The 14,440-nt window shown below is 46.7% G+C and overlaps 1 protein-coding gene across 3 annotated transcripts; it reads left to right on the top strand.

Moving 5' to 3' along the window:
• The first annotated feature begins 1,166 nt into the window (after positions 1-1,166).
• LOC147239078 (F-box/WD repeat-containing protein 7-like) lies at positions 1,167-14,172 on the top strand. 3 transcript variants are annotated; one of them, XM_086197409.1, is made up of 14 exons: positions 1,167-1,230; positions 6,941-7,013; positions 7,174-7,256; positions 7,764-7,899; positions 8,656-8,790; positions 8,887-9,010; positions 10,127-10,263; positions 10,339-10,452; positions 10,640-10,821; positions 10,979-11,204; positions 11,280-11,346; positions 11,459-11,602; positions 11,691-11,840; positions 11,923-14,171. In XM_086197409.1, exons 2-14 carry the CDS (start codon positions 7,005-7,007, stop codon positions 12,054-12,056), a joined length of 1,641 nt encoding a protein of 546 aa, XP_086053535.1. In that variant the 5' UTR covers positions 1,167-1,230; positions 6,941-7,004; the 3' UTR covers positions 12,057-14,171. The 3 variants fall into 3 exon arrangements, with proteins under 3 accessions (XP_086053535.1, XP_086053532.1, XP_086053533.1); XM_086197406.1 differs by lacking the exons at positions 1,167-1,230; positions 6,941-7,013 and adding an exon at positions 1,968-2,234 and having other exon boundaries at positions 7,174-7,301; positions 11,923-14,172; XM_086197407.1 differs by lacking the exons at positions 1,167-1,230; positions 6,941-7,013 and adding an exon at positions 1,969-2,234.
• Positions 14,173-14,440: the final 268 nt, after the last annotated feature.

The following is a 14,440-nucleotide window of genomic DNA, read 5'->3' as shown; positions in this document are numbered from 1 at the left end:
AAGGTTCCGGGTTCGAGTCCCGGCTCGGGCACGGGATCTTTCTGTGTGAGTCTCCATGTTCTCCCTGTTCCTGCTGGGTTCTCTCTGGTACTCCAGCTTCCTCCACAGTCCAAAGACATCAAGAGGGACCAGGTTAATCCAGACTCTAAATTGACCGTAGGCGTGGCTGGGAGAGCCAATGGTTGTTCGTCTCTGTATGTCGGCCCTGCGATGGACTGGTGACCTGTCCAGGGGGAACCCGCCTCGCGCCCATTGACGCTGGGATAGGCCCCAGCCTATCTATATCTATACGTATATATATCTATATCTATACATATATATATAGATATACATATATATACATATATATACATATATATACGTGTATATATATATACGTATATATATATATATATACGTATATATATATATGAGGAGGAGGAAGATGGGGAGAAGGAGGAGGAGCTCTGCATTACCATAGTCACCACTGAGGAGGAGTCTTGTCCTTCAGAGCCTTTTGGCACTGCCCATCTTGAATTGGCCAATCAGATCACAGCACAAGAGCAAGGAGGATAGACACAGGAGGAAGAGGCAGCTAAAGATGAGGAAGTGATGTCACCATGGTTTGACCAGGTAGGACCACCGACGCTCTTTGATTCTGTCTATCCAGCTGTTAGAGGAGATCATGTGACCTCATGATGACCTCAGCACAGCAAAAGGAAGGTAAAGTGCTGTATGTGTGTTAGCATCTGAATTATCATCACAATGTCTCCTGGTTTGTGTGGTAAACTGTGAATGATGCTTGAAACGTGATGTCATTGTGATGTCATCATGATGTCAAATTGAATTGTCTAATTATCAGCTGTGACCTCATGTGACATCTCCAGGGAGCAGCACAGATAAGAACACATGAACACGGTATTTGTGAGCGTGTGTGTGTTGAAGTACCATTTGACTCTGTGTGTGGGTGTTTAGTTATTTACTTATTTAGTTATTAATAGTTATTTAACCTATAGTTAATTTTCACAACCAATCATGAACTCTGGCTAACTGTTAGCTAGCTATTAGCACTGGCTAAGCTAAAAGGACAATTAGCGATTGTTCACCTGTTCTGTATTGAACCACAAAATCTGGATTGTTTCCATGGCAAAGGCAAACCAAATTAATGTTGTGTACAGCGTTGCAGATGGCGGACCAGACAAAGGACCTGGTGAATTTTGAAATGGGTGGAACGCTTGTCCAGGGAGTGAGGTGGTGTGTTGTTGCACACACACATACACACACACACACACAGTTATTTGTGTTTAATGAAATAAGTCATAATTGACCTCTTAAATAAGCACAGAGTACACCGCTGCATGAACGTGACGATGACGAGCGCCCCCTGGTGGTCACGACCGCTCACGTGTTTCCGATGCACTTTTTTATTATTATTACAAGAACAATAATAACAATTATTATTATTGTTCACATGTCAGTGTGACAGAAATTTGCTGCCCCAATGGAACATAGCATGCTAACGGAGGAGTATCAGAATCAGGGAGGAGGGTGTGTGTGTGTGTGTGTGTGTGTGTGTGTGAGAGAGAGACAGAGAGAGAGGGAGGACGGTAAATGAGACATTTTGCTTTTCATTTTGCACTTGTTGAAATGTTGAGATTAAAGAAGTGCCGATATGTTCACTGACAGTGGGAAAATGGCGGACTGACTCAGCGCTGCTCTTTGCAGCAGACCCCAGGGGTGGAGCGGTTGGGTCGTAGGTGGTACCTGGTGTGGTACCAGGTATGCGTTCACATTCTACCATGACACCCTTGGAGATAGCCTCCATGTACTGTTGCTGTACTATTACCTCTTAGAAGGACCCTAACACACCCCAAGACCCAAACACATCCTACAAAACACACAGATCCTACAAAAACACACACACACACACGCACGCACGCACGCACGCACGCAATCTCCCACATACGTGGGGTCCGCCCCTTCTCCAGCCGCATTCCTGGCCCCGCCCCCTTAGACATGTCCCTGCGTGTTCCTGCGGGAGCTGCAGTCGCTGCTCTCCTCTCGCGCCTCTCCTCACTCATCGATCTCTAATTCTATCGATTAACCGATCCACTGCCTGGACCTGTGACGTCACGAGGCGGATCGCAGGGAGCGTGAGGAGAATTAACGGTAGTTCCAGCGAGTCAACGGAGGGTTCCGCCTCGCCCCGAGCAGCCATGGGCTTCTACGGCACCCTCAAACTCATCTTCTATAAGGTGAGGATCGATCATTCCTCCATCAATCAGCTGATCGACTTATTGATTCAAGGTTGCCACGCTCGTGCACTGATGACGAGGCGATTCTGACAGCGGGATTTGCGCGTGCACGCGTGCGTGCGTGGTCCACTGCGGAACCGGGAGAGAGAGCACATCATCTCCTCACTGATTATTGATTATTGATTAATCAGACGTGAAGAAGCTGCTTTAGGAGGTTAAAGGTGATGTGGCTCTGTAAATACAGCTACTGAGAAAATGTCAAAGATTAATAATGACTGCTGGTAGGCGTCAAACACACGATGAGTGAGTGAGTGAGTGAGTGAGTGAGTGCATGAATCAACTTTAGGGTCAGTTGGCTCAGTTTATAATTCCCAGCTGTGACACCAACTGCTGTAAACGTGTTTATCCATTAAAATGATGCTTGAACTGCTGCTTTCAAGCTACAATCCCCCAGATGAAGAGTCAGTTTGATCTCTGACGCCTCAAATAGTGCCATCTACAGAATATTCTAGATTCTACAGGTCACAACAGATGGTACAGCAGAATAAAGTTGATAAAATCAGCAAGAATGGATTTGTAGCTTCAAGAACCTACAAGAGGAGCACTAGAGGGGATTATTGTCACTGTTACACAATTAAAAGACTCCACAGTTTGTTTGATTTGTCTCTCCAGCTGCACAAGTGCAACCGTTAGCCTTCCTTGCTAGCTTGGTCATCCACAGTGGCATTAGCTCCCGAGCTATCAACAGCTAGCACCAAGATTCAGCTCAAAAAGGACCAGCACAAACATCAACCAGAGTCATCATCACCTGTCATATCACCACGAATCCTCTTACAAAGCTTAATGATGATTGAATGACACGTTGTTTCAAACAGGGAACAAAATAAGGTGACACATCAATACATTCAATAAAAACCCTCATGGGACAGGAAACAGAAGGAGCACGTGTGTCCAGCGCTGCTCCCGTTCCTGACCAGTAAGTTACAGGTACGCCAAAGTGCAAATTCCTGACTGTGACATGACATCATACACATTATTATCCATATCGCCACCACACATAATCAATACTATCAGTCACCCAGGATCAAACAACTTCTGATACCAACAACAACAACAACACGGGACCAAATCCTGAGGATTCAGTGACACAGCAGAACTCGCACTTCTGGGCCCTCCTAGAATCAGCAGATCACATTTAAATTCAAATTCTTCTACTACTTATTTGATAAGACTACGAAGCTAACATCCTCTGCACTGGGTCTCCGTCCACCCACCCATCCAATCATCCACCCATCCATCCAATCACCCATCCATTCAGTCATCCATCCAATCATCCCCCCACCCATCCAATCATCCACCCACCCATCCATCCATCCAATCATCTACCCACCAATCCGTCCATCCTATCATCCATCCGTCCATCCAGTCATCCATCCACCCATCCAATCATCCACCCACCCATCCAATTATCCATCCACCCATCCAATCATCTACCTACCCATCCAATCATCCACCCACCCATTCAATCATCCGTCTATCCATCCAATCATCCACCTACCCATCCATCCATCCAATCATCCACCCATCCACCCATCCAATCATCCACCCACCCATCCATCCATCCATCCATCCACCCATCCAGTCATCCATCCAATTATCCATCCAATCATCCACCTACCCATCCATCCATCCATCCAATCATCCATCCACCCATCCAGTCATCTACCCACCCATCCAATCATCCATCCACCCATCCAATCATCTACCCACCCATCCAATCATCCACCCACCCATTCAATCATCAGTCTATCCATCCAATCATCCACCTACCCATCCATCCATCCAATCATCCACCCACCCACCCATCCATCCATCCATCCAATCATCCATCCACCCATCCAGTCATCCATCCAATCATTCACCCACCCATCCATCCATCCAATCATCCATCCATCCATCCACCCATCCAGTCATCCATCCACCCATCCAATTATCCATCCATCCATCCAATCATCCACCCACCCACCCATCCATCCATCCATCCAATCATCCACCCAACCATCCATCCAATCATCCATCCAATTATCCATCCACCCATCGAATCATCTACCCACCCATCCAATTATCCATCCACCCATCCAATCATCCACCCACCCATTCAATCATCCGTCTATCCATCCAATCATCCACCCAATCATCCACCTACCCATCCATCCATCCAATCATCCACCCACCCATCCATCCATCCATCCATCCATCCATCCAATCATCCATCCACCCGTCCAATTATCCATCCACCTATTCAATCATCCACGCACCCATCCATCCATCCATTCAATCATCCATCCAATCATCCACCCAACCATCCATCCAATCATCCACCCAACCATCCATCCAATCATCCATCCACCCATCCAATCATCCACCCAATCATCCACCTACCCATCCATCCATCCAATCATCCACCCAATCATCCACCTACCCATCCATCCAATCAACCACCCACCCATACAATCATCCATCCAATCATCCACCCATCCATCCAATCATCCACCTACCCATCCAATCATCCATCCAATCATCCATCCATCCAATCATCCATCCATCCTTTCATCTACCCACCCATCCAATCATCCATCCACCCTTCCAATCATCCATCCCCCAATCATCCATCCATCCACCCATCCAATCATCCATCCACCCATCCAATCATCTACCCACCCATCCAATCATCCATCCACCCATCCAATCATCCACCCACCCATCCATCCAATCATCCACCCACCCATCCATCCATTCAATCATCCATCCACCCATCCATCCAAACATCCATCCATCCATCCAATCATCCACCCATCCATCCAATCATCCACCCACCCATCCAATCATCCACCCCTCAATCATCCATCCATCCACCCAATCATCCACCCACCCATCCAATCATCCATCCACCATCCAATCATCCATCCCTCAATCATCCATCCATCCATCCAATCATCCATCCCTCAATCATCCATCCATCCATCCATCCAATCATCCATCCCTCAATCATCCATCCATCCATCCATCCCTCAATCATCCATCCAATCATCCATCCATCCAATCATTCATCCATCCACCCATCCAATCATCCATCCCTCAATCATCCATCCATCCAATCATCCATCCATCCATCCATCATCCATCCCTCCATCCATCATCCCTCTATCCTTTAATCATCCATCCATCCAATCATCCATCCCTCCATCCATCATCCCTCCATCCATCCAATCATCCATCCACCCATCCAATCATCCATCCCTCAATCATCCATCCATCCAATCATCCATCCCTCAATCATCCATCCATCATCCATCCATCATCCCTCCATCCCTCAATCATCCATCCATCCATCCAATCATCCATCGCTCGATCATCCATCCATCCATCCCTCAATCATCCATTATCCCTCCATCCATCCATCCATCATCCATCCATCCCTCCATGTTCTCCCTCTTCTCCTGTTGAGGGTGGAGGGGGTGGAGCCTATCCCAGCAGCCTTCCCCCTGGACAGGTCACCAGTCCATGGCAGGGCCAACACATAGAGACAGACAACCATTGGCTCTCCCAGCCACGCCTACGGTCAATTTAGAGTCTGGATTAACCTGGTCCCTCTTGATGTCTTTGGACTGTGGAGGAAGCTGGAGTACCAGAGAGAACCCAGCAGGAACAGGGAGAACATGGAGACTCACCCAGAAAGACCCCGTGCTGCAGCCGGGGCTCCATCCACAACCTTCTTGATGGGGGGCCACAGGGAGGACCACTGCTCCACTGGGCCGTTCTTACTGAGTCTCTTGATGTAAAAAAAAAAAAAAAGTGTGTTAAAGTAGAAGAGAGTTGCTGTGAGCAGCGCGACTGTCACTGACAGTCCTAACTAGCAAGCTAACGATCCACTCACTACAACACGGCGCTGATCATGCTTCTTCTTTAGCCACTCAGGAGCAGAGTGCAGAGGGTCCAAATTTATGTAAAAACTATGTCAAGTGTAAAGTTTTTACATTAATTGTTTATGGTTTCAAACCAACAGATTAAAATCATCCAAGTCATTTTTGCTTCCTGCAGCATAAACATCTGATTACAGAGGGAAAACATCAAGCATCTGAATTCAAATCACAAAAACCTGCAGCATCAAATACAAAGTGATACATCAACAAACTTTGTGTTCTGCATGTAACTTTTAAACCATTCTGAAGATGTGAAACAGAGAAGATGAGACATTTCCTCTGATGTAGAGGAACGCCACGCTGCTCCTGTAGCTGCTGCCGCCACTGGCAGAGGAGGAGGAAGTCCGCCAGCTGGTAGCTGACTGGCAGCCACGCCCCCACCTCTACTTTAGAGCCACGCTGTACCATCGACATTCCTCTGATGTTCTGCATTCCTGGGTTCAGCCACTGTAACACACAGGCCTCATCCACACTGGTGATGCGTTTGAGTGACTTCTGCTAATGGAACTGCTCAATCAGTTCATCTCTGCTCCAAAACAGACCAGTTAACTTCCTCCAGTCTCTGGGAGAATAAGAGTGGACTTCCTGTTTATAGTAATGGTCAGAGCTAACTGAGCTAATGCGTTAGGGTAACTAGGAGGGTTTGACTTCAGTTGTGTTTTCTGATTGCCATGTAACTACTTTGAAACAATTATTATTCTGTTGACTCCTCTGCTTGTCCAGTAGCTGAAGTAAAAATGCTGTGCAGGGTCTGTTGTGAACCTTGAGTCGAGAAGGGAAATGTCACATGTCACAGGTGAGGAACTTTGAAGGCGGTCTGGATCTTAGTGCAGATCCTGAAGGTGTTCCAGGCTGGTGGCAGTGTGGGCTCAGCCAGCTCTCCTCGCAGATTGTATTCGTCCGTGTAGTCCCCCTGCATTGTGAGACTGAATCTGTGGATGTCTCTGTCCCACCAGATGAAGAGGAAGTTGGATCATGGTCCAGACGGACGGACATTTCCCTCAGGGAAGAAGCACTGCAAAGGCAGCAGCTACCTCAGGCACGTCGCACTCATTTATCAGCAGCTGCCCCCACACTGTCACAAGTATGTTTAGTACTTGTTAAAGTCTCGGTGAGGATAATCACAAACAGTTGAAGGATTTTATCTAATCTCATCAAAGTTTTTGTTTGTTCAATTTACTACATTTAGATAAATTATATTAAATCTTGATTTGAAAGGTTTACTTTGTACTTTAAGCTAGTGTGTAGCATGCTTTGTGTGGTTTTACTGTCAAAACTCATCCTTTGAAGCACTTTTATGTGAATTAGCTAGCAAGAACAAATATAACATCATATTAAGTTGTGACAACTTGTTGCAAAGTGGGAGGCGAAGAAAAGGTCACTCACCGCTCATCACTGCTAGAATGTCTCAGATAACCAGCATTCAATGAGCAACCATTGCTATGAAGGCTACATGTTTACGTGATGTTTTCTACGTCTGTACCTGTTTTGGCCAACATACAAGCTGCTGTCAAGCTAAAAGCTGATGTTGTCTATCTCCCTCCAGTCCTTCCAGTTTGGTTCAGGCCACGCCCACCACATTTGGAGACCTTCGGCTGGCAAATGGACATTCAGCTCAGCGGCGACGTGTCACCTCAGGTCCACCTCCCTTAGGTCTTCAGGACTGGCTTCATACCTTTCAGGTCAGCAGTGGAGCTATTAGCCTTATATAATAGTTTAATCACTGCAGTAAAATAGCATTAGCGCCAAAGCAAAAGAGCAAATCTTTAGTTAAGTAATACTGAAAGCACAATGACACAGCAGAACTCACAGCTCTGGGTTGTCGTTCTACAGTCAGCAGAACATATTTAAATTCTAGTAGTAGCTCCTTTATGATTGCATATGATTGATTATACTGCAGTGGAGCAGCAATACTTTTTCTCTCAATGTTTAGCTTTAGTGAGCGTTATTTCGCTAATGAGAAACGAACATGTTAGCCTGTTTCACATTGTTAGCATGTATCTGCCAGCTCACTAATTGCAGTCAGTGACACATTTGAAAATATTGCCTGCTGCTCCTCCATGTGAAAATAACGACAGTTGAACGTGACTGCTGTTACTCTTCATTCCTCAACCACTCCTAAATATAGTACGATACTAATAATGATGCTAAACTATACAACATGATTTAGAGACATACTGGCTGCCCATAAAAAGCACCCTACGAACACATACACATAAACACACAACACTCCACTGCTTTTTGATGCAAGTGTCTTCTGCTGGATGACCATAAACAAGTGGCACCGCTTCGAGCGCCTCTTATGTAACCCAATCTCACACGCGTGCAAAGACACACATACACACACTTACGTGTAAACAGACACAACATAACTGAAGGGGCAGGTCAAAAGATGTCAAAGATGAAACTGAAATGACGTTGACCCCCCCTTCCCCCAGACGTGGACCGGCCCTGAGAGGCTTCTGGCTTTGGATGAGCTGATCGACAGGTGTGAAACCAGCCAGGTGAAGCACATGATGCAGGTCATTGAGCCGCAGTTCCAGAGAGACTTCATATCACTATTGCCAAAAGAGGTGTGAACACACACACACACACACACACACACACACACACACACACACACACACACACCTGTTATCCAGACACATTCATGTGAGTTTGTGTTGTAGCTGGCGCTCTATGTGCTGACCTTCCTGGCGCCCAGAGACCTGCTGATGGCTGCCCAGACATGCCGCTATTGGAGGATTCTGGCTGACGATAACCTTCTATGGAGGGAGAAGTGCCACGAGGAAGGTAATCATGCTAAATCAGTAACAATGACTCAGTTACCATGGTTACGATAACTTCATCATCCATTGTCATTCTATGTGGTGTTACAACCATACATATAGTCCGTGGAACCAGAGAAGGAGAGTGGATTTCCTGTGTCCACCCTCGGCAGGGATAACTGAGCTAGCTTTCCATCCTATGCTGCTAGTTTGCTGCTGTGTTTGCATGCTGAAACCTGTGTGTGTGTCTGAAGTAACTACAACATGTAAATACAGCTGTGGCTGACCACCAACTCTCTCACTGCAATGCAGTGGTGAGCTTTTGTCTGGGCGGCATGCCATCAAACACTGGCAGCACTCAGCAGCCTTACTGATGAGGCTACATTGCCCTCGCACCATATCAAAGCCATGCTGATTAGGCTATGTAGCGTTAGCACCATATCAAAGCCATGCTGATTAGGCTATGTAGCGTTAGCACCATATCTATCAAAGCCATGCTGATTAGGCTATGTAGCATTAGCACCGTATCACTGCAATGCTGATTAGGCTATGTAGCGTTAGCACCATATCAAAGCCATGCTGATGAGGCTACATTGCCCTTGCACCATATCAAAGCCATGCTGATTAGGCTGTGTAGCGTTAGCACCATATCAAAGCCATGCTGATTAGGCTATGTAGCGTTAGCGCCATATCACAGCAACGCTGATTAGGCTATGTAGCGTTAGCACCATATCACAGCAATGCTGATTAGGCTATGTAGCGTTAGCACCATATCAAAGCCATGCTGATGAGGCTACATTGCCCTTGCACCATATCAAAGCCATGCTGATGAGGCTGTGTAGCGTTAGCGCCATATCAAAGCCATGCTGATTAGGCTATGTAGCGTTAGCGCCATATCACAGCAACGCTAATTAGGTGATGTAGCGTTAGTGCCATATCACAGCAACGCTGATTAGGCTATGTAGCGTTAGCGCCATATCACAGCAACGCTGATTAGGCTATGTAGCGTTAGCGCCATATCACAGCAACGCTGATTAGGCTATGTAGCGTTAGCGCCATATCTCAGCCATGCTTATGAGGCTACATAGTATTGGCACCATGTCACAGCCACGCTAATGTTATGGTAATTGTTTCCTCTCAGGTTTATTGGATTGCTTGTCATCCCATCGCATAAAATGTGGGAAGCCAGGCATTGCTGTCAGTCTGTGGAAGTCAGCCTACATCAGACAACATCGCATTGAGAACAACTGGAGGAGGGGAGACACGAGAGAGCCCACGGTAACATCACGCACACCGAGATGTGTCGGTCATGTCAATGTGAGCTGAGTCCTCACACACTTCACTTCTCTGCAGGTGATGAAAGGACATGATGACCACGTGATCACATGCCTCCAGTTCAGTGGTGACCTGATAGTTAGTGGCTCTGATGACAATACACTCAAAGTGTGGTCGGCGGTCAGCAGCAAGGTAGGTTCCTCAGGTTGGTCATGTGATCATCCACACAGCCAACAGATTTTGGTGAAACATTCTTCAAATAGACACAACCACATCTGCTTGTCTAGACACACACACACCTGCAGCCTCAGGCTGCGTGTGTGTGTGTGTGTGTGTGTCGGGGGGGTTGAACATCATCATCTGGTCCTCTCTGTGTCAGTGTCTGCGAACATTGACGGGTCACACTGGCGGCGTGTGGTGCAGTCAGATGGTTGTTGCTACAGTGATCAGCGGCTCCACTGACCGTACCCTACGGATCTGGGATGCCGAGACTGGAGAGTGTGTCCACACGCTGTATGGACACACGTCAACTGTACGCTGCATGCACCTCCATGGCAACAGGTAACACAAACACACCAGTGACTTATCTCCATCATTCATGTGTTCAATGCACGCTCATGAAACTGTTTCACCACAAGGTAAACAAACACTCACGTAAAAACCCGCAGTCTTTATCCGATTGAATGTCCTATTGTGATGTCACTCTCTCATCTGTCAGGGTGGTGTCGGGCTCTCGTGACATGACGCTCCGTGTGTGGGATGTGTCAACGGGCCGCTGTGAGCATGTGCTGACGGGCCACGTTGCGGCAGTTCGCTGCGTCCAGTATGATGGGCGTCGCGTGGTTTCGGGCGGCTACGACTACATGGTGAAGGTGTGGGACGCTGAGACGGAGGTGTGTCTGCACACGCTGCAGGGACACACCAACCGCGTGTACTCGCTGCAGGTAAACACACAAACACATCAATCAATTTGTTATCAATTGATGACCAGATCCGATGACCTTGATGTTCTTCTGCAGTTTGACGGCGTGTTTGTGGTCAGTGGCTCACTGGACACGTCCATTCGAGTCTGGGATGCAGAGACAGGTAGAGAACACTAATAGTACTTAAGATGGATACCTGCTAGTGGCTGGTGGTATAGTCCCACCTCCTCAACGTCAGAGGGGACTTGTCTCTTAACTGAACGTGTCCTCTCCAGGGGGGTGCGTCCACACTCTGACAGGCCACCAATCACTGACCAGCGGCATGGAGCTGCGCGACAACATCCTGGTGTCGGGGAACGCCGACTCTACGGTACGAGTGTGGGATGTGAGAACGGGACAGTGTCTCCATACACTTCAAGGTGAGTGTGAGCAAAGGTGGTCACAAAACCTCCGTCCTGGTCTGTGTGCCAGTGTGGTCAGGGTTAGGGTGATGATGCATTCCCTCAGGTCCCAACAAGCACCAGTCGGCGGTGACATGCCTGCAGTTCTGCAGAGGTCTGGTTCTGTCCAGCTCTGATGACGGCACCGTCAAACTGTGGGACCTGCGGACCGGCACCTGGCTGCGTGACATTGTGGCGCTGCAGAGCAGAGGATCAGGTAAGCCCATGACATCATCACATGCAGACACAGGATGCCACGCTGGCAGCAGCCGAGCATAACCCTGTCACTCACTCCACAGGTGGTGTGGTGTGGCGAATCCGAGCATCCGACACACGGCTGGTGTGTGCTGCCGGCAGCAGGAACGGCACGGAGGAGACCAAACTGTTGGTGCTGGACTTTGACTTGGACGACAGGAAGACAGAGATGGACTGAGGACCAGGAAGTGATGTCATCAAGACCACAACGCCTCATAAGAAATGACTCTTTGACCAAAGTTTGACCCGGACACCATAAATCCTCCAATGTCATGATTGGCTGCCGCGCAACCCAGTGGATGACGTTAGGGGCAACATGGTGCCCTGGGGAGCTGGGGACAAGACACACCCACCAGAAAACCCTGAATGGCTGTTTCCTTGACGACAAGCAAGTTGAGAGATAATGTTGAATGTAACCAATCAGAGAGGAGGAGGGTGTCAACCTTTACTGCTGCTAACTAATGAGAAAGTCGCTGTACAGCCAACCAATCAAATATACCAAATCATGACAGCCAGAGGCGTGGCGGCGATGTTTGGCAATGGCAGTGGAGATGAGCCTTTTCTCGCCATCACGTGGATCTGTGTTGTTTACCTTTAGAACTGTAACGTGGAGGGTAAGTGAACCAAACCGCTCTGAATTTTGGGAAATAAAAACCTGGAGTCTCACACCTGCAGAGTCGCCTGACATAAGTTGATGTAGCTCGGGGTCACATGGTCCATCTTTTGATGATTCACATTTAAACAATCTGTGGAAGATTTCTGTACGAGAAAGACGCCACGTTAGACAATTAACCCGAAACCCTATTTTCTTTGCTAACGTTACCATCAGGCTCAGAACGACACTCCACCCAACTACTTGCTAACAGCAGCGTGCTGTAACGCTAAATCTGACTTTGAACAACAGAGACTCAATGAGATGCTAATGGTTTGATGCTGCTACCTCTAGTTCAGCTAGCTTAGCTGTGTTTTCAACATCAAAACAGTGACAAGAAACATTTATGAATGCTGTTGTGATGTCATGAGTTGCACGAATGTATTTGGAGAAAACAAACTTTCCCTGCAGATTTGGGGGAGATTACGGACAAACAGCAAGCAAAACCAGATAACAGGCTATTGCTAATGCTCAAGCTACCCAGCAGGAAAAAACTAGCCACCTACTTGAGCTCATTTGTGGGTCTTTCTTTGGAGTGAACACTAGCGGGCGTATATCTTGGTATTACACATAACTCTATACATTAAACAGATCTATGGACAGATTAAGGGATGCCCCATTAACTCACGACCACCTCCAAAGGTATAAACTTTGGTCGTACCTGACAGGAGGGACGAGGCTCGCCGGTGAGCCACACAAATCCTCGATGTCATTGATGTCACGCCAGAGTCATATTTCATTGGTCAGCTTCAACTTGGAGTGGTTTTGACGAAAATGTGCCAGAAACGACATTAAAACTTCATGTTCATTTTAACTTTAATCTCAGCTTCAGGTGTTCCGATCTTAACATGAAACCTATTTTGCCTAAAAATGAAATGAAATGCAGGAAACTTTCAGCTGCTGTAAATTATTTCGCATCACGTCAAATGGATGCAAATCTGTCTGAGATCAACTTGATGCGTACAATAGTTTTCTCCGGTGGCGGCATTGTTGATGTGATTTTTCTTGAAGCCCTTCATGTTTGATGTTTGTTCTCTGTATTTTTGTAAGTTTAATCATTTTACTTTCGACCAATCTAACAGGAAAAGGTGTAGAGTTGTTGACCCAACTGTTCAGAGATGTAATTCATCTCCCAAATTAACCATGGAAGATCTCACTGTCTTTGACAAAGATCGAATCTAATTGTAAATTCATGTGACTTGAAATCTTTGCAGGAACCCAGGAGTGATGTGATTATTCCAGTAAATAATGAACGACCATAATTATCCTACCCCAGAACAACAAACACAATTAAATATGATTAACTTTGAATGAAAAATGTTGTAACAATTTAGTTCTAGTCTGAAGTACTTTGTGAATTGTTTGTTTTCCTCTGACATATTTAAATCAGATAAATAATTCATCAGGTATAATCTGATGACGTCCCGTTGCTAGGCAACATTCAAGCCAATAGGCAGGGGAGCAGCTGTACAGGTGTGAGGCCCCAGACTGCTGCTGCCGCCATCTTGATGATGTAATAATGTAAATACTGTAAATGTGAGGAGAGTGTAAATATTCATCTTTTGATAAAAGAAGCAACTCATGGTCATGAATGTGGATCAATAAAGGAGATTTTCTATCGACACCCTGGGCTCAGTTATTGCATGCTGCATTTTTGTGTGTGAAGCTGCTTGGTAGTTTTCAGTTGTTCTTTGTCACCATTTCACAGAGGCTAAACGTCACCATGCTAGCATTTGGCTAAGAGTGGCTACATGCTAACATGCAGGTTGTGCTAATGATGACCTAATTAGCACTAAACCCAATGACAGATGGTGCTCCACCCATGGAGCATGCTCAGTACTGAACAGAATTTAAAATTCTTCTTCTACCATCAAAATCCTCAACAACCAGGCTCCTTCATCCCTGACAGA

The sequence above is a fragment of the Aulostomus chinensis genome, chromosome 24 (assembly GCF_037954235.1).
Source record: "Aulostomus chinensis isolate RoL2024-O1b breed Wild chromosome 24, RoL_Achi_v1.0, whole genome shotgun sequence".
In the NCBI taxonomy this organism is placed as follows: Eukaryota; Metazoa; Chordata; class Actinopteri; order Syngnathiformes; family Aulostomidae; genus Aulostomus; species Aulostomus chinensis.
The sequence above is the reverse complement of the archived record's forward strand: the minus strand, read 5'-3'. Positions and strand labels throughout refer to the sequence as shown.